Source organism: Ailuropoda melanoleuca, unplaced genomic scaffold, assembly GCF_002007445.2.
Source record: "Ailuropoda melanoleuca isolate Jingjing unplaced genomic scaffold, ASM200744v2 unplaced-scaffold6034, whole genome shotgun sequence".
Lineage (NCBI taxonomy): Eukaryota > Metazoa > Chordata > Mammalia > Carnivora > Ursidae > Ailuropoda > Ailuropoda melanoleuca.
Window position 1 is genome coordinate 453,039 of NW_023234215.1, and position 20,290 is coordinate 473,328.

General features: G+C 39.8%; 1 protein-coding gene across 1 annotated transcript in view; it reads right to left on the minus strand.

Annotated features, from left to right (window-relative positions):
- Positions 1-1,674: 1,674 nt before the first annotated feature.
- Positions 1,675-20,290, minus strand: part of DSG2 (desmoglein 2) — a 72,625-nt gene continuing 54,009 nt past the window's right edge. The window contains exons 11-17 of the mRNA XM_034652448.1: positions 16,101-16,366; positions 15,218-15,360; positions 14,693-14,920; positions 10,539-10,766; positions 8,305-8,426; positions 6,944-7,273; positions 1,675-5,364 (exon numbers count right to left, since the gene is read on the minus strand). Of these exons, the coding sequence (XP_034508339.1) occupies positions 4,354-5,364; positions 6,944-7,273; positions 8,305-8,426; positions 10,539-10,766; positions 14,693-14,920; positions 15,218-15,360; positions 16,101-16,366 (2,328 nt within the window). The 3' untranslated portion in view covers positions 1,675-4,353. The remainder of the gene's footprint in view (positions 5,365-6,943; positions 7,274-8,304; positions 8,427-10,538; positions 10,767-14,692; positions 14,921-15,217; positions 15,361-16,100; positions 16,367-20,290) is intronic.

Consider the following 20,290-nt stretch of genomic DNA (forward strand, 5'->3'; position numbering starts at 1 on the left):
TCTTTCTGGCCATTCTCCAGCCAGTGCTTCCCACCGACCACACCCAACTCGTAGCCAGAGGGCAAGGATGCCTGCCGAAGCACCCAGAAAGGACAAGCTCCTGGGTCTCAGAGCAAGGTGTAAAAGAAGGGTAGAGAGTGAACATAAAGAGGCAAAGGGGAAAATGTCCAGCCAGGAGCATATCTGGATTTTTAACAGAGGCACACCTTCCTCATCTCATTGTCTCTACTCGGCTCTTGGGTTGGTGGACGTTCTGTAAGCTGTAGAATAATGAGTCCATTTCCTTTCACTAATGGACTTGATACAGGTTTTAGGGTATTCGTGCCAATAATGTACCACAGCCAATAGGGCGGGGGTATGGAGGAAGGTGGAGGGGACAGGAGGCAACAGTTGAAGGTCAGAGCTCTAGTGACATAGCAAGATCCACAAAATGAAAGTGCAAGGTTTATGTACGTTGTCTGTGCGGTAGTAGCAGAGATGAAGGTAGACTATGGTAAAGAGACATACTGTAATTTCTAGAGCTATGCTGCCCAAAAAACCTTTCCACAGCAATACAAATGGTCTAAATTTGTGCAATTGGCAGCCACTTGGCACATGGAGCATAGCCCCAAAGTGTGAGAGTAAGAACAAATCTAAGAAAGAAAATTTAAAGTTTTCTTGGTACAAAAAGGGAGAGACTTGCCCTCCCCATTCCTCTTCCTCAGAGTGCTTACTTTAGAAAACGTATCATTGCTAATTCTTTCTCTGCCCTTTTCAGATACTGCAGACATCTTTTTAAAACTCAGCGATCTTTTTGTCAGCTCTACAAGCAGCGATGTCTTTCTCTAGGACCTGGGAGTCATCTCTTTGAGAATCAAGGATGAGAACATCAAGGAAGACAGCACCTCTCTCCTCTTCTCCATGAGCGTCTCAGCACCACAATGGCCACCTTAATTGACAGGCGAATTTAAGATGCGTTGTGTATGACCAATGGTGCTGGCAAGTGTTGCTTGAGGACAAGTTCTCATTGTTGTGAACATGCGTGTAATGGGTTGTGTCTGCTGGGCTATACAAAAAAGTGAGATTCCTGTCTTTGCAATTTCTTTATGGGTTGCCTGTGATGCCCATCTCATTCTGGCATAATGCTTATTCAGTAATAAAACTGTTTTCTTTCTCTTCCACTCTTGTGGAGAGTTTTTTTTTGGGTTGGCAGGAGATTTTTTAAATTGGATTTCCACAAGAGCCACCAGTAAAAAAGGTCAGTAGAGGAGCTATGGTGGAATCCTAGAGCACTGAACACACAAAGGCAGGCAGGAAAGGAGCAGAGAAATGAAAAACAAACAAACAGACGGGACCAAGAGAAAACAAACACCAAGACGGCAGGCTTAAGTTCATCAAAATGACTAACCTTCTCCCCCCCATCAAAGTCAGGAAGTGTTACAATGGATAAGAAAGCAAGACCCATCTCTATAGGTATAAGAAATACACTATAAATATAAAGTTGAGAGTAAAAAGGCCCAAGATATAAACCACGCAAACACTAAGCATAATAAAGCCAATGTGGCCATATTAACGTCAGGCAAAGCAGATTTCAAAGCAAAGAATATAATCAGAGACAAAGAGAGGTATTCCATAACGATAAAAGGGTCAATTCTTTGAAGAGACACAATAATGTTAAATATATTTGTACCCATTAAAACAGGCCTAACAAGTTTCAAGATACAGGTAGCAAAGCTAGAAATAATTAAACGTGGAGTAGGCAGGGCCACAATCAGCTGGAGATTTTAATATCCCTCTCTCAGCAGTTAATAGAAACAGTAGACCCAAAAAATCAATGATGATGAAGAGGACTTGAACTCCACTAAGAGTGAAGCCAGGGAATTTTGGTATGCTAAAGAGGTAAGATTTAATTACCTTAACACTGTCTTTGGAAGCACCTCATTTCTAGGTGTTACTTGCTAAGTAACATCTTGCCGTAGACATGGCTGTGGTGGTGACTGGAATACGGTCTGTATAGATCAACCAAAAATTGCTCCCATGTGCCACTCGGGGTGGGAGCCCTGAGGTCACAGAAATGCCACCCGGTCTCTATGCTTGAGGATGTCTTGCTGTGCCAGTGTTGTGACATGTTTATTAATGTGACATTACAGTATCGGCAGAAACTCTGATCTTTTCTCTCATAAACTATAACAAGTCACTAAAGCAGCTTCTTGACTGTGACGGAATGGTTTCGTCTCTTTGGGTCAGATGCGCGAACTTTCTTGAGCAGAACGCAACGGCCTCCTCCAATGCTACTTTGTGGGCAGAGCAAACTCCAGTCCCTTAGGAACGAGGTTGCCAGGCTTGACAAAGAGAAATATGGAGTCCCCAGCTAAAGTCGAACTTCAGATAAACAACAGAGAATTTTTTACTATGGGACATATTTATACTAAAATACATCTGAAATTAAAATTTAAGCAGGCCTTCTGGAAAGGATGCTTTTCCAAGGATGTAAGCAGTTCTAATTCAAATACCAAAGTCAAACAAACGTCTGCTTTCAGGGAGCTTCTCTGCTCTGATGCAAAACTATAGTCCTTGTAAAATATCGGAGCGATAAAAAGATTATGGAAAAGGGTCACTCTAAAGGGCATCTTTTTATTTAAATATTTTATCATGATGCACATACAAATATAATCTCCCAAGGGACAAATGTAAAACCTAATACAAATCACCATTTCAGGTACAAAAAACCATTTAGAAAATGTGATTATGCTACATACAAAGAGACAGGTTAGGTTTTCCGCGTCTGTCCAAGGAGGACGGTTAAGACCACATTTGGATTTTTCGAGTACGCAGGTCACATTCACATTTCACACAATAGTGAAACTCCTGCTGCATACATGGCAAAATATCACCACGAAGTATATAATGGAGAAAAAAAAAACAAAAATCACTAAGGAGAGAGTAAAAAATCTGGATCATGAAGACGGACCTTCACCTTGATCACACGCTTATGATATTTAAAAATATTTGCTTTTTGCTCATATACAGTCAGTAGGGACAAAACATATCAATCTTTTGTATAACATAATTCAGGTAAAAAACACGTCTAAAAAAAGCATTTTTAAAGACTCATTTCCCTAGCAAAATACCTTGAAAAATAAAAAAATTACAGTCTTTAAAATTTATGAAAATTATTTTGTTGTGGGAAATAGTCACATAAACTTTACTGATATGCTTTGAAACTTTAAATGCACCATCTTTTTAAGGAGCAATGAAAGTGTAATCTACTGAGAAGCCAAAATACTCAAATAACTTTTCAAAATGAAAGGCAAGGATGTTGTACAATTTCAGCCCAATTGTTCAATTGAATAATATTTAATATTTAATATTCACATCGTAATTTAGGACTGGCCAGTCCGTGACTTTGAGGTGTAGAAGAAAATCATAATTTCAAACTCACAAATCTGATAGCATAGGGTTTTTCCGTATGATTTGCAATTGTATATTTGTTTCTAAAATTTGTTTGATGCCACAAGTATCTGGCACTTGTGTTATGTACTGAAGGTATATACCAGTGAAACAGGCAAGTTCTTATCACAGTGGAGAATGCAGGCTAGTGGTTAATTTAGCTGTACAAAATTAGAAGATAATGTATCCTGAGTTTGTAAAAATAGTATATTATTCTAAAAAGTGAAGTGATTTTATATTTATGAATTTTGCCCTGGATTATGCAACTGAATTTGAAGTGTTCGTTATTTTTCATGATTTTGGGGAGACAGAGGGAAGCAATAATGCTATTTTTACGTTCATACAACACACATGCACAGAGACCTACAAGGTGTGTTCTTCACTGTGTCAATGTCCCAAAATTCAATCATCCTAAGAAAGATTAAAAGGCCAGGCTTCTAGTCTTAAAGAAAACAGTCGCCCAGACTGCGCACGCAGTTTTGGAGCAATGAGGTGTTGATAAGCTGCGAGGTGCAGTCAAGTATGGGATCTAGAACGGCAACGTTCAAGGTGAACGCAGTAAGCCAAGAGGCCCAGTTGGCTTCATGGGTGGCTGAGCTGGACGGCTGATGCCCTCACTATTGTGTCCATTTGGTAAACTCTTAGAAGTAGGATTGACTCTATTTAACTTGCTTTGTGCATATTGTTTGGCCGTAACTCGCTAAAAGGCACTTAAGACATAGCATCGTCCTTATGCCCTCAGCAAACCCTGGAGCATTTCTGAAGTCCGCTCCTGGAGGCCGGGGCAGGGAGGCTGGTTGTGCATTAGTGACTGAGAAGAGCGTTAAGCCCAATGTGTGTCTCTTAATTCTACAGGCTCATCAAAAGACAGGCCCGTTGAAGACATGAAATGGGACTCCGGGTCGGACTGTGGAGGGTTCCGGTTTAGGAGTAAGAATGCTGCACAATGCCGTGCTTGGAGATTCTGGTGGAGGAGATGGTCTGGGCAGAATTAGAACGACCAGACTCCTCTAAACTGAAATTTGGCAGGGGGCCATGGACTGTGGCTCCAGAAACCTCTGTCTTTCTGGCCATCATAGAGGTTTCGGCAGGAAATTGGTAACTGGAGGCAGGGGTCCGCACTCTTTCTGTCACTATCACGTTCTGTCCCACTGCCGCAGCGGGTGCGGCCAGAGGGGGCTGCAGCCCCGAGCTGGGGGCCAGGAAGCGCTCTCTCTCCCTCACCATAACGTAACGTGCATCTGGGAGATGCTGAGAGCCTTCCAGAGGACCAGGGAGGCCCCCGTTAGGCTGTATGATTCTCTCGGTAACCAGGACACTACTGTCGTTAGCATAATGCTGATCAGCCAAGGGAGGGGCGGGCGCATACACCCGCTCCGTCACAATGAGGGCCTGTGACTGGCCAGGACCCAGGATCACAGTGCTTGGTGGCACCGTGGGGCCTGTGGCATAGGACGTTTCTGTCACTACAACGTTACCAGAAGCCAATGGGTCAGGGAGCAGCGTCGCTACCTTCTGACTCTGCCTAGAAGATACAGAGCTTTCGGTGACTATTTCCTGAGTTACTTTCTCTGCATTTGCTTCATGCAAAGGCTTTGGAACTTGAAAGCTACTATCAGAGAAGTAGGCATGCTCCGAATTAATCCTAGTTTGCTCACTGAATGAATGTGAAGCTGCCTTCGTACTTGACTCTCCCACAGGTTTTTGCCTCTGCTCAATTTCCCCATCCATATCTATTTTTTGACCTGAGCAAATCTCAGCTAGTGTCCTGAATTTAAACCCTAAATCATCTAGAAAGCGATCATCGAGTTCTCCTTCAATAAAACTGCAGCAGCCAATGGAACCATGGAGAGATGCAGTGTCTTCCTGAGAATAAACCAGAAGGCAATCTTTGCCTATGTGAATGTCATCTTCGTCAGTGTAAGAGGCAGCTTTCTAAAATGGAAATAGAACACAGGGGCATAGAATTAGTGACACAACTTCACTTAAGAATAAGACTGTATTTCTTCCCCAAATGCATAACCTGAAGTCTCCTTACTAAGAAAACACCAGAGAAACACAAATGCAAGGACATCCTACATCACGGCTGGCCTGTATTCTTAAAAAAATATTCATATTGTGAAAGATAAGACAGGCAGGACTCTGGATTGGGTCTTGGGTGGGAAAAACAGTGGCTACAAAAGACATTATTGTGATAAGTGGCAAAACTGAAATATGGAATATGGCACTGTTAAATCTCAAATTTGTTTACTGTATTAGGTTAAGAAAATGTACGCGTGTGTGTGTATGAGAGGGACAGAGGGAGGGAGAGATTAAGAAAGCAAATAGCAAATACGGCAAAGGGTTAATAACTGGGCAATCTGGGTAAAGAATATACAGGAGTTCCAAATTTCTATCGTTCTTGGAAAGTTTCTGGTAAGTGTGAAATGATTTCTGAATAAAAAATTGCTCACATACACACACAACCAAGTCTGATTGGCGTGGGATTCGAGTGGAGAGGGAGAACTATTGAAATGAAACTAACAGGGCACCCCAGAGTGCAGCTTGGCAGTGAGGCAGAAAGGGCACAAGAAGCGCCTTTCCTCGACACGGGCCGCATCACCATCTTCCCGTGAAGCTAGCAGGCGGGCAGATGGTCTGAAAGAAAGCAGGGGGGTAGGAGACAGGAAGGGGAAAAGCACTCCGGTAATTGGCTATCATGTAGAGAGGGGACAGAAATAAACTGGCCTCCTTAGAAGCCCATCCCTTCACTCGTCTCAAGTGTCCTTCGGAAGCCCAGCACTCTGACCCTGCCCATCCCTGTGTGGGCCACACTGGCCTTCTTCTCAAGAAAGGCACCCAGCCCTGCTTCTAATTCCTCATTCCATGTACGAGCTTTCTGACTGCATCCCATCATCTTTCCTGAAACTCTCCTCCTGATTTTTTATGAACCACCTCAAGAGTGAAGCCAAGTAGACAAAATTTAAATGGACATAACAGATGTGATTTTTAGATCACGTATTCTCTCTGCTCCTCATGGGCTCATCCCTATCAAGTCTGCTCCGACAGAGGAACTGTACTTTCTGACCCACTGACATCTGGCTTGGTCACGTGACTCGCTCTAACCAATGAAATGCGAGCACAAAAAGGCAGCTGTTTGAGGAGTCCGTCCTTGCGTGGTTCTGCCTGGCTCCGTTCCCTGTTCCCCGAAGACCGCACCTGCCCAGTCCAATCTGCTCTCTCCGAGTGCATCTTAGAATGAAGGCAACATGGAGAAGAGCAGAGTTGTGTCAACTGACAAAAACAAGAATGTGAGAAATAAGCTTCTGCAAGAAGTAAGATTGTGGGGTCATTCGTTATCATTACATAATGGAGCTGTCTTAATGGGCCACATCTGACTTTCCTCACAGCCTATAAGCATTCTCTTAAAAAACAACAAAGTCCTATTTAGATCCAAGGTAATGATTACCCGAATAATCCCACATTCACATGTCACTGTGCCCCCGCCCCAGCACATACAAAAACCAACCCTTACCTCAGTGAAATAATTTCTTAAGAACTCTTCGTTGACTGCAACAGCAGCTGCTCGAGCTCCGGCCAGGTCTCTGGAAGACCCTGTGACTTTTGTGGTCCTTGTCGTTCCAGCGCCTATGTTGGCTCCTGTTGTCCCTGTCACTTCGGTGACTCCACCAGAAATCAGGCTTCTGTGTTCTTCCCATCTGCCATCCACCTCAGCCACCTCATGCTGGCCTCTGATGAAGGCAGACCTACTTTCTTTCATGGTTTCCTTGGTTGTTACACCGCCCACTCTGGTGTCTACCGCCACACACTCTCCATGATCTGCTGTCACAGGCAAAGGCACCACCTGTGAGAGCAGATACAGTTGGGAAGTGAGAAGGATGGAGGGTCAGTACAGGTGGTTAAAGGATCTAATCGAAGTGGGCAGGTGCAGGGAATAAGCTATTTCCACAGAGGCAAGTTAGGAAAAATATTTTGGGTTGAATAACTTGTATCTGAGTCTTCTGAAGAGCTCCATTCCATCTTCTTGTTTCGTTAGTGGATTATGACTCTATTGGCACCACTGGCATTTTAACTTTCCTCTAGGGTTTAATGCCTCCTATAGTTATTAAATATATATATATAATCCCCCCCCCCCCCACCNCCCCCCCCCCCCCAGCTAGACACATCGCTGCTCCAAATAAAGACTATCTTTCCAGGCCTCCACTGCTACTCAGAATAGATACCTGACTAAGCTCTGGTTAATGTGATCTCAAGCAGAAATGGGGTAGGCAACTTTTTGGGAAGAGTTCTTTAAGAACATTTCTCGCAATCTGCTTTTTTGGAATGTGGGGACAGCAGCTAGCGTCTGGAGCGTGAAGACAGCATGGGAAGGGAACTCAACCATGGAGGAACAACAAGGAAGGAGGAGCTGTAACCATGTTGGAGAGGAGCCATCACTCTGGTCCTTGACTGCCCACATTCATATTTCTGAGTTCTCTGACACTTGGTACTAAATCGTGTCCTACTGAACACAATGCAGATGGTGATGACAGACCCGGGGTGAAGATGCAGTAGACGGACAATGGGATCTCCTCCTGTCTATGAAGTAGGGAGGAGAGGAGATTTTGCAACATTTTCTAACTGTTATGGGGGTGGTGGGTTTACCTCTCCCAACCCTACGTATTGAGGCGAATGGAAATGGAGAAGCACATCCTTCATTCCCTGACCCTTTTTAAAGATTCTCTGTAACACAGTAGAACAAGACCACTTCAACTCTGCCCTGGCAACAATAATGACTACTTTAATCTCTCATGACTTAAAATGTTAGAAACAGTTCCCGAAGACCCTTTCAAATCAGGAAAGAAGACAAGTCCCGCTGACATCTGATGATCTGACCTTGTCTTCAGGCGGCGCCCCTTCGTTATTCCAAGGATGCAGCATCTCGATAGTGCCAGGAATGGGGGTGAAGCCCTTGGCGCCTTCTCCACAGTGGCACATCAGCAGCAGAAGTGGTACGACTGGACAGAAACAAAATTGAGTCCAGAGAAGGTTAGTCCCAACATGTTTCTAAATTTAGATCGCATAGTTTTGGAATTTGCATTTTGCTTCTTAGGGTTCAGTCTTCACTTTACAGCCCTATTTTTGCATTTTTCTTTTCTTCACTCTGATCCAACCTCATCAAGCGTCTTTTGGTGAATTATATCAATGCCTCAAGGCAGCACGAAGGAGTCCTCACTCATCACAAAAAGACTGTGTGTGTGGTTGCCGGATGGAGCACCACGCCTGGATTCTATAGCATACAATTCATCAAAACCAATTTAAAGACTTAAATCTTTTGTTGTTCTTTTTTTTTTTTTTTAAGATTTTATTTATTTGTTTGACAGAGAGAGAGAGAGAGACGGCCAGCGAGAAAGGGAACACAGGCAGGGGGAGTGGGAGAGGAAGAAGCAGGCTCCCAGCAGAGCAGGGAGCCCGATGTGGGGCTCGATCCCAGGACCCTGGGATCACACCCTGAGCCGAAGGCAGACGCTTAATGACTGAGCCACCCAGGCGTCCCTTTTGTTGTTCTTTTAAATCATTTTTTTAATGTGAGAAAATTCACTATCCAAAAAATATATATATGTTAAAAAGATCAAAAGTTCCTAGGGGTAGGAAAATTTTAGTATGTTCAAATATTCTAGAAAATTGGGACTTCTAAAATCCTTCACCACTTCATCCTGGAGTAGAATTTAGCAGAAGGCATGGCAAACTAAGGTTCCAATTAACATTTGAATTACCTGAGTATTATTTTCAAAAATGACTCTACATTAAAAGCCCTTAGAATATATGTAACATTTCATCACGAATTCAATAACATTTCAGAGCTCCCTCCTTAAATTTTATTCTACCCCTGGGAGGAAGTGAAAGCCAAGGTTGTCTTCTCGATCAATGCAGTAAAGAATTAATGATACCTCTGCAGGCAGTCCTTCTCTAATGAGTTTTTACCGCCGCTTCCATTTGGCAGCTTCCAATGATGAACTGACTCCTTCCTAGATTCCCTTTTGTGTGAAATAGTTGACAGCTCAGTAAATGCAGCCACTGTGAGTAGCTACACTGTGAGTAAAAAGCTGAAATTAGCCTGTGGCAACTCGACAATTTCAACAGATTTAACAAATTCTTATCAAGTGTCTGCCGTGCACCAAGCACCACACTGGGCCCCAGGGAGTCTGGGATGAGAAGGCAATGCAAGGGGTCTCAGGACAAGACACAGACCCAGCTCCAGTACCTCTCTACAGAGCTGGGGAGCTGAGACAAGTCATTCCTCCATACATGTCTGTATTTTTATGCATAAAACAGAGACAATGGTATAAACATACACTGTAAACTGTTGAGTGCGATTGCCCATCTACTACGGGCTTTGACAAGCTCCTCTTTCATCACTGAAATCACTGGGGGTGCCTCAGAGGTGGTCCTCTGCCCTCGTTCAGTGGCCAAGTGGAGTGGTATCCCACACAACCCCAAGCTGCAGTACTTTGCTCTTTCATGAAAGGGAACCGGAGGTCTTTGGAGGCCATGCAGGGAAGGCAGGACTGGCTGACGTTGTCAAGAAGCACGGAAGTGCTCGGAGGTCGGGCTACTGCTGGCACAGGGGAAGGGGCAAGCAAAGCAGAGGGTCTGAGGAGGCTGAGCCCTGACAAGTTGAAGGTGCAAAGCAAGAACTGATGGGAACAGGATGAGTCTGTAAAATAACTTTGTATCCATCACCCAGATTCACCCAACAAACCTTTTCTGAGAGCCTACTATGCGCAAGGCTGTGTTCTAAGCACTGGGTGTGGAAGAACAGACAACGTCCCTCATCGCAGAGCTTATCACCAACAAGGCTGTCTAGTAACCTTGGTCATTTAAATCGGGAAATGAGATGTTTTTATAAAACAAAAGTTCATTCTCATAAAACAAAATTCTGAAGAGGGCTAGAATAATCTTTGGTGAATTTATTGATGGTCACTTATTGTTTCTCGAATCACCCTCGGAAGTGTTCTAGAGTGGTCAAGGAATCACTGTGAAGAAATCAATGACTACTACCGTAACAAAACACGGGTAGGGCACTGAAATGACTCAAGGAGCTGAAGAGTGGTTTTAAAAATACTTACGTAGCAAGAGCAGAAGGGCAAAAATTATTAGCGCAATGGCTGCGGGTCCCAGGCCAACGTAGGAGTCATGCAGGGCTTCCACACAACCACCGCCGTTCAGACACTTACAGACTGTGAGTTTAAGCACCTGCTTTTCGGGGCAACTGAAGCCCTGATTATCCGAAATCAGAAACTGAATTTCACTTCTCCCAAGCTTTTGCTCCTTTTGTTGCAGCAGCACACTGGTACCTACAAGGGTAGGGGGCAAAAGGAAATAAACATGCGTGATTACCAGGGAAGGGGTGAACAGGAACATCCTTTAATTGCTGATCATATATAGCTCTGGCGAGCAGCTTTATTCTTGCTTAGCTTCTCTATTGAACTCACACAGTGTGCTTCTTAAAATTAGTCCAGAACCCCAACAGGCAGGTTGACAGCAAAGGATCAGACGTGGATGCATCTTCCTTTTATGATGATTAATTTTAACAAATACGTGTGATGTCTACCAAATGCTAGAAACTGTTCTATGTACTGGGAATACAGTAACAAACAGGTGGCGAGTTAAATGACATTTTCATTAAATGGCCTTTATTTTACTATCTTAAAAAAAACTTTGTGAAGGCAATTTTCAAACAGACAATAATAGAAGAACGTAGTTGACTCTCATGGTGCCCATCCCGAGCTTTAATAATTTTCAGCAATGGGCCAATCTCATTTCATCCAGTCCCCTCCTTTTTGTTCTCGACACTGTATCACTATATATATTCAAAAGTTGGAAATATTTCAAATCTACAGAAAAACTGTAAGAATATTACAATGAATATCAATATACTCTTCATGACTTGTTCACATTTTATAACAATACTTTCTATGCACTCACTTTTTTGTGAACTATTTGAAAGTAAGTTGCAGATTATGGTGCATACACAGCGTATACCTTCTAAGACCAAGGGACATTAGCCCTCTCAAAAAATTTAGTATTGATATAATCCATAGTCAAACTTTTCAATTGTTGCAATAATGCCTTTATGGTTCTCTTTCTTTCTGTTTTTTTTTCCCCCTTGATCCTGGATTCAATCAAGAATTATGCATTGCCTTTAGTTGTCACCCTAATCTCTATGAATGATCCAGGTCAGTCCCACCCTTCTTTTCGACCTTTAAGACCTTGTATTTTTGAAGGTCACTTATTTCAAAGGATGAGCTGCAGTTTGAATTTGTCTGATTATTTCCTCATGATTGGATTCAGGTTATACATTTTTGGCAAGAACATGACACAAAATGTTGTACGAATGAACTTTTATTTTTTAAAAAATGTGACTGATGATTATTTTCAATTTTTTCTTTCACATGAATAAAAATAATGACCAGTTTTCACATGAGTAAAAATAAGTAAAAATTATCCTGACATATTCATACCATATATTTAAAAATAATAAACTTGCAAAACACATAAACCCGGATGAACACAAGGATAAAAATGAAGTATTTGGGGTTTTTTTTGTTTATTTTTGTTAATTTTCTTTTCATTTTAAGGTCCAAATTTTATGGAATTTGATCTGCATAGCTAGAATATACTTATTAAGTCATCCTCAAAGCTTTGGAGAAGGGAGAAAAGCACCTAGTCATTTAAAGGTGTCAGAACTCATGAAAAAAAATCCATGAAAACATGGCCTGGAAGAAGAACATAATTAAATTTGTGATTAGCTCTGAGGGGGCAAGTCGAGAGAGAAGAAAAGGCAAAAAGAGGACTTCTGTCTTATCCATTATCATAAAAAAAGAGGTCTCATTCAAAAATGAAAAATTGTTAATATTCCTTTAATTCTAGGTTGTAGGTACAAAGATGTCTGCCATATTAGTCGCTGAAATTTTCGGTGCTTTAAATTTTCCCCAAAAACATAAAAATAGACAGGAGCTATTTATTATCATGACAGGTGGCCGATCACCTTATTATGTAACCAAGAAGAAGAAAGCTTGGTTTACAGAATCCTCTCTCTCTAAATTGTCTAGGTATATAAAGTATAAATCTCAGTCACTTCCTCTTATAATACACCACATGCATATCCTTAAGAGTTTCATGTTCCTAAGACTACAAAAAATTCAAGGACCCATCAAATTCAAACATCTTTATCTTTAGATAGAAAATGTATTTATGTATCCAGAAAGACTCCAGAGCCGGACTACTTAGGTTCAAATCCTAGTTCCAGCTCTTAACTAGCTGTGACCTTAAGAATAGTTTGTTTGTTTTTAAGATTTTATTTATTTATTTGAGAGAGAGAGAGAGAACAGGAGCAGTGGCAGATGGAGAGGGAGAAGCAGACTCCCCACTGAGCAGGGAGCCCAACATGGGGCTTGATCCCAGGACCCTGAGATCATGACCTGAACCGAAGGTAGACGCTTAACCAATTGCACCAGCCAGGCGCCCCTGACCTTGAGAATGTTAAGAAAACTCTCTGTGCCCTTGTTTCTTCATCTGTAAAATGTTGACGACAGTAGAGCCAAACTTGTAAGGTGGTTAAGATTAGTAGAATGCTTGGGACAGTGCCTGGCATCTCCCAGACATCATATGTTTCTTAGATAAAATAAGTAAGAGTTGGAAACCCAGTAAGTTCAATGAAAAACATGCTTAGACATCTTAGTCAAAGAAAGGCCAGCTCCTATCAAGCATTCAGCCTGGGTTGGAGTCCCAGACTTCTGTGAGTACAGAATTAGACGCCGAACAAGAAGACCAACCACTTTTAAAGTTTTGAGGCCTGTGACTTAATCACCCTAAGAGGAACCATCTGTCTGCCACCCAGGGCTCATGCTAGCTGAAAACTTGATCTTAAGTAGCCTCTGTTAGTCACGAAGGTGACTGTCATCCTCAGAGGGGAGGCAACTTCAGTTAACTGAGCCCATAACTATGTTCTGTCAGTGAGCACATAAACCCAAGAAGATTTAAAATTAGTTACAGAATATTTAAGCAAATTAAAGACATAGTTTTAATATTTTTGTATCATAAGGGAATTATACTGTGTTTTTATACTTGCATCATTTTTAGGAAACTTAGCCCTCTTCACGTGACAGCTTTGTAACTCCAATTTAAAATGTGTGATTATGTTACTGATTTGGCCTTGTAGCTGTAGGTTGAAATATCACTGGTTTGTTTAGTATTGGACCCTAAGAGGATTTCAGGTTCAGTGTATTTACAAGTCACATTTATTGGAATTTTAGAAGTATAGGGTTCACAAGAAGTGAGACAATGCATTTGATTTGTTAATTCAGATCATTGAAATACATGGGCAAAAACTGAAATATGCTAAATTTATAAATGTAGTTTGAGATGTTGAAGGTGTTTGTTTACTCTGTAAATTGGACCAAACGCTATTCAAAGTTTCTTAAAATGGCTGTAAAAATCTGTTAGACTTAACAATGAATTTGTTAATTAAGAAAAACTTCGATATTATATTTGAAACTTTTCTAAAATAAACACTAATTGTTTAAAACAAAATAGTCTCCTGGATAGTCTGTGGCATTCAAAACCACCCTGGAGAACACCCAGAAGCTCATATCAACAAGGGGGATATGTCTAAGACATGGATATACATCCAGGGTCACCTGGAATGGGGGAGGGGTCAGGTAGACCCTTCTTCATACTGTGTCCATCACTGACCAGCTTTGTGACTTGAACAGCTACTTAATTCTAAGTAAGCCAAGATTTCCCAGCTCTAATCAGGGCATCATGTTATAGATTAAAGGATTAAATGAGATAATGCCTATGAAGGGCCAGCAGAGTGCCTCATACACAGTGAGTCATTCATAAATATTATTTTAATGGAATTGTTATCATAGCTTAAGACTTTAGAAGGCATCTACTCTGATGCTGTGCTTAGACAGGCCAGGTACTCCTCGTAAGACAAAACAACGACTTCAGGAGTGACTTAGGGAATACCCAGCTATCTTTAAGACATCAGGTTATTTTTCTTCTCTCCCTCTTCTGTGACTGCAAATGGGGCATTTACTATAGGCCAATGAAAGACACTATACCTGAGCTTCAGAACATCATTTTGTTAAACTTCTCTACAAAATCGTATCAGAAATATAATTTATGAAAAAAAAAAAGCACAGCCTGTATTACAACGATTTTAGATTTCTCTCAGGTTTAATATTTAAAAATGTAGTCCAATGATTTTGCTTACTTTCTTGGTGTACTATTTGCCATTTTTCTGCCGTTCCAGCTGGTTTGTCAATGATGGAGAAACTGAAAGGCCCACTGTTTGGGGACCCATCCAGGTCCTCTGCGGTCACATTCACGTACGGCATGTCATCACAGAGAGTCTGCACTGGGTCAATCAGCGTGGGACAGTTGTCATTGATGTCCCCCACTGTGATAACAATGGTGCCAGTGATGGTTTTTCTTGGATAACCTTAAAAACGAGAAAGAAGAAATATGTATACGCTACCCATATTGCTGACAACAGACAGAGTTTGAATTCTCTTTCCGATTTGAGAAGGAACTAACAAATTATGGCCCTTTCCATCCTAGATGTGGTTTAATATTCAGATCAAGTAATGGTTTTTTAATCCACTAAATGAATAGAAATGTGAAGGTTTATCCATTGGAGAGATTTGGTTTTCCTACAAGAACAAAATGAAGGTCTTGGACGTTCCAAAATAATATTTAGATACACATAACCAAGAAAAATATATATGTAGTAACTTACTTTCGGATATTGCCAAAATCTTTGCAGTGTATGTACCATTTCGGACATATCTGGATTCAAAATCAGGAATTTTTACAAGTTTAATTTCAGATGTAACAGAATCTACAGAGATCCAGTTGTCTACATCTTCCAATTTGGCATATCTGTTATTAAAAAAACATAAAAATAATTTTCACTTCTGGATAAACTGATGATCTCTAGTAATCTACAACTCTTTCAAGCTTAATTTTTGGTTCATTATCTATGTTCTTGTTATAGGGATTAGTTTGAAATAGTTTTACTTTCTTGAAACTGTACTAAAAGCCCCCTCTCTTTACTGCACATCATACTTATTTGCAAGCTTCTGTATTTCTGTAATATACCCAAGACATATGCAAGGGCGATCGTTTCTCGCCTACAAACCCAGTTGCAAGTTGTTCTGTAATCTGTCCTACAGCTTTTGGTCAAGTCTCCCTTAAATTTGGGGTAAACCTTTGGAGAGTAACTTAATAACCCTACAACTGGTGGAGACACTGTATTTGTTACTTTCTTGCCTCTAATGCTTTATCTCAGGAAATAAGACAGGTTTAGACAGAATAAGACAGTAAACTTCTTTCTGAACTTTCTCTTTGTTGCTTTTCAGCTTTCTTTAGCCAGAATTACTTTGAGGTGAAGCACCTAGTCTCTGCCTCACACTCAACTGGTGGAGGCAAGGTGGTCTGGGGAGAAATTTCTCCCTGACTCTCAGTTGCACGTACAACTCTGGATAATTTAATCTCCAGACTTTTGGGGGATTGTAATGCTGGGAGGAAGGAATAAAGTTTTCAAATTTCATTATGATTTTTTGAAGGCAGGCATTTAAAGTAATTTAAAATAAGGAAATATATTCATAACCATCTCTTACTTCACATGGGCTAGTTGTCCAGTGTCTTCGTCAAAAGCTTGAAATTTTCCAATTATTTGGCTTTGGCTTGATTTATCCATGCTCTCGCTAACATGAACTGAGATTGTGCTACTTTTAAAATGAATGCCTTCTTTCACATTTTTCACCTTTACTTTGAAGGGAATGGATGTAGCCTTATATTTATTCTTAACTGATTTGTGAAAAGCTGCTTTGTTGGTGACAGTAATGCTGAAATCAAGATTCTTTATTTCTTCATAATCTACTTCCTAGGAAGACAAAAGCAAAGGGAATTCATTCTTTCAAAAGAGAAAACAACTAGAACACACACAGAGCACACATACACGTACAGTTTTAATGTTAGATGTAACAATTTAACATATGAGGAATGCATCAGCCCTCAGCATTCTAACTCATACTGATACCAAGCAATTGAAAAGTCTGTCAATTTGGAGATTCATCAAGGTTAAGGATGATTTAGGGTGCAGCCCCAATTTATCTTTTTAAAGTCCAAATTATTTAAAAGATATTATATAGACACACACACACATATTTAACCATCTGAAGTGATTCTTTTACTTTATTGAAAAAAGTTAATGGTCATGCAATATAATATTCCTTAAAATGTGTTCTATGGGTTTGTTCTGGTGAAAAGGGTTACATGCCTAGTGGTAGCAGACGGCTGTCCCCCTAGTATAGACTTTCACTGCACATAAGCATACCAAAAAGCTGAGACCTCCTGGTTTAACTTGCCTAAACCCAAGGGTTTTCAAATTTCTTTAAACAAAGAACCTATTCCCCCCCTTTTAGCATAATGTTTATTAATATCTGGTTTGCTATTAATGCCATAAAAGATTAACCTTCCTCCAAATAGTGTTCTTCGTGAAATTTATTTATTTATTTATTTATTTATTTAAAGATTTTATTTATTTATTTGACAGAGAGAGACAGCCAGCGAGAGAGGGAACACAAGCAGGGGGAGTGGGAGAGGAAGAAGCAGGCTCATAGCAGAGGAGCCTGATATGGGGCTCGATCCCAGAATGCTGGGATCACACCCCGAGCCGAAGGCAGACACCCAACGACTGAGCCACCCAGGTGCCCCCTTTGTGAAATTTATAAAGTACATTTGATATACTTAGTGTATCACTGAATACATATTTTATGTTCCAATTTGTCCATTTTCTTTTTATAAACATTTTTACGGTATTCTACTATTTAGATATATTTAATTTACTTAGCCATTTGACTATTATGCATTTGGACTATTGTGTAATTTTTAAATATAATTAATACTGCTGTGAACATTTTTACACAAATTTATTTTTCCTCTGTTGAGCTATATCCCACTATGAAAAGAAATACCTAGTCAAAGTTTATTTAGATCCTGTTGATTTTTATTTCTAGGGGTCCTGACCATTTAGATGCAAGGGTCACTTTTGCTTGTTTCTTCAGTATAACAGTAAATGTATTACATGTGTTTACATGAATTACTGCAAACCAGTTCACTTTGTTTTTCAATGATTTATTACAAAATCGTGTTCCTTTTTGTAGGGTTCTGGATGGATAAGAACTTCTGTCCTCTTTTTAAAATGGGCCACTAGGGTGTTGAGGCAAGGACTCAACAGAAAATGACTAGAGAAAATACACTCTTTGTGATTGTAGAATCCTTGTGAAAGTTATTTTCTTAAGTTGCTGTTGCATTTGACATGCTTGTTTTAATAGCATGATGTATGCTGGATGTGAAATAAAATATTTCAGCCAGATGTCATTAGTATTCAAAGACCATGGAAGGCCACAACAGTGCTAAAAAATGAGCTAGGTACTAGGGCCATAAAAACTTGTTTCATGGTGTTTGTTATATATAGCCATAGTTCTCCAAAGAGAACAAAAAAAGATTTTCATTCATTTCATGAACAATGAATGAGGGCAAATACCTCTATGTTTTTAAATCTGTCAACGTATTTTATCATTTCCATTTTTGCTACTTTTAATAGCATTAAAGATTTCAAATGTATTTGTTAATTTGTTAACAAAGCTGTGGCTTTTTATCATGTGATAAAATATTATCTGTATTTCCACAGTTCAAAGTATCTGTTCTTGGGGCACCTGGGTGGCTCAGTCGGTTAACCATCTGCCTTCAGCTCAGGTCATGATCCCAGGGTCCTTGGATCAAGCCCCAAGTCAGGCTCACCGCTCAGCAGGGAGTCTGCTTCTTCCTCTCCCTCTTCCTGCTGCTCCCCCTGATTGTGCTCTCTCTCTGTCAAATAAATAAATAAAATCTTAAAAAAATAATAAAGTATCTGTTCTCCTTTTGACAGCTTTATTGAGGTATAACTTATATAGAATAAAATTCACCCATTATAAGTGTACAACATGATTTTTAGCAAAAGTGTACAGTTTTGCAAATGTCACTACCATCCAGTTATAGAACATATTCATTACCCCCAGAAGTTCCTTTCTGCCTGTTTGTAGTCAGTCATCACTCACAGCCCCAGCCCTGCATAACCCATGTCTATAGCCATTGTTCTGCTTTTCTAAAAATTTCACGTAGATAAAATAATACAATATGTAGCATTTTGTGTCTGGCTTCTTACACAAAGCATAATGATTTTGAGATTCACCCATGTCGTAGTATGAGTACTCCATTCCCTTTTATTAACCAATAGCGTTCCATTATGCCGATACACTGAGTTTTATCTCTTCATCAGCCGATGGATATTTTTATTTTTACCAGCTTTCGACTATTATGAATAAAAGCTGCTTATAAACATTTGCATGGAAGTTTTTGTATAGATGTATTTCTTTCTTTCTTTCTGGACATGCAGATGTTTTATTAGTCTTACGTGTACAACACAGTGATTTGACAATTCTACACATTATGCAGTATTCACCAGGATAAGTGGTTACCACTGACATCATACAAGTTGTTACAATATATGCTTTTATTTTTCCTGGGTGGACACCTAGGACTATATCTTTGGGTCACTGAGTAATTACTTGTTTTAAAAAACTGCTCAACTAGCTGTATCATTTTATGCTTCCCCAGCAAGAGATAGGAGTTCCAGTTTCTGTTTAATGTTGCCGATTGCTGGTGTTGTCAGTCTTTCTGATTATAGTCACTTGAGTAGATGCATTGTGCTAACTCTTCTAGCTTTAATTTGTATTTTCCCCAATAACTAATGATGCTGAGTATCCTTTATGTACATATTTGCTATCTGTATATCTTCTTTTTCTAACTTCCTTTGAACAGAAACTGACTATTGCTCTTAAAATTTAGAAGCAATTCTTTATATAATTGAGACAGTATATTTATAATTTTCTCAATCTGCTGATGTCACATTAATGTTAATTTTACTATTTTTTGCTATGCCTCCTTTGGTAGAAATAACTGTATCCCTTTTTGTGCTACCATGGTAGAGTGAGAATACCTCTAGAACTTCTATCATTCATCACTGACTTTCTCCTTATCTGTTATTGGCTTTTTGTCTTAAGCATCTAGCAAGATTGCACTCACTTTCTACTAAGAGGATTGCTTACTTCTATATAAGTAAGCAAATCTATTTGTCTCTGATGCCATTATCCACTTCTTGCATAATCATAAAATATGTCTTCCCTTTAAACATGAGGTAATCGTATTCTCTTTTCCTTTGCTTTACAAAGTGGTAGTCTAAGTGCATACAATAAATAGCCTATTAATAAATGGTGCACATAATTATTACCGTGAAAATTCAAGTTAATATATCTCTATTCTGTTATATATTTATAGTATTATTATTCCTCTTCCTGTGGTTAGACTTTACCTACTCTGTCATATAGTAAGTTTTTGTGAAAGTTTAGAAACTTCTGGAATTAACCTCTGTCTGTGTGTGATCAATGGAATAGTATTTTGAAAGCTGTAGCTTTGCGTTTTATTTCAAAATCTGATAAGGCAATTTTATCGTAAGCCATTTAAAAATACACGGATATTCTTTCTTACTTATAATGCTAGATAAAAACCCATTCTATAATTATAATTTTTGTATAAAAAAATTCTGTGGGGGTAATAAATTTCAAAGGTATAAGACCCATACACTTAATAGGACTATTTTTCTTTCACTGATTCAATTAAGCACAAGAAGTGAGAACACTGTGTTTCAAAAGGTGACCCTCACACTGCTTATATTACAATCACAAGTGGATTTCTGTTATAAAGG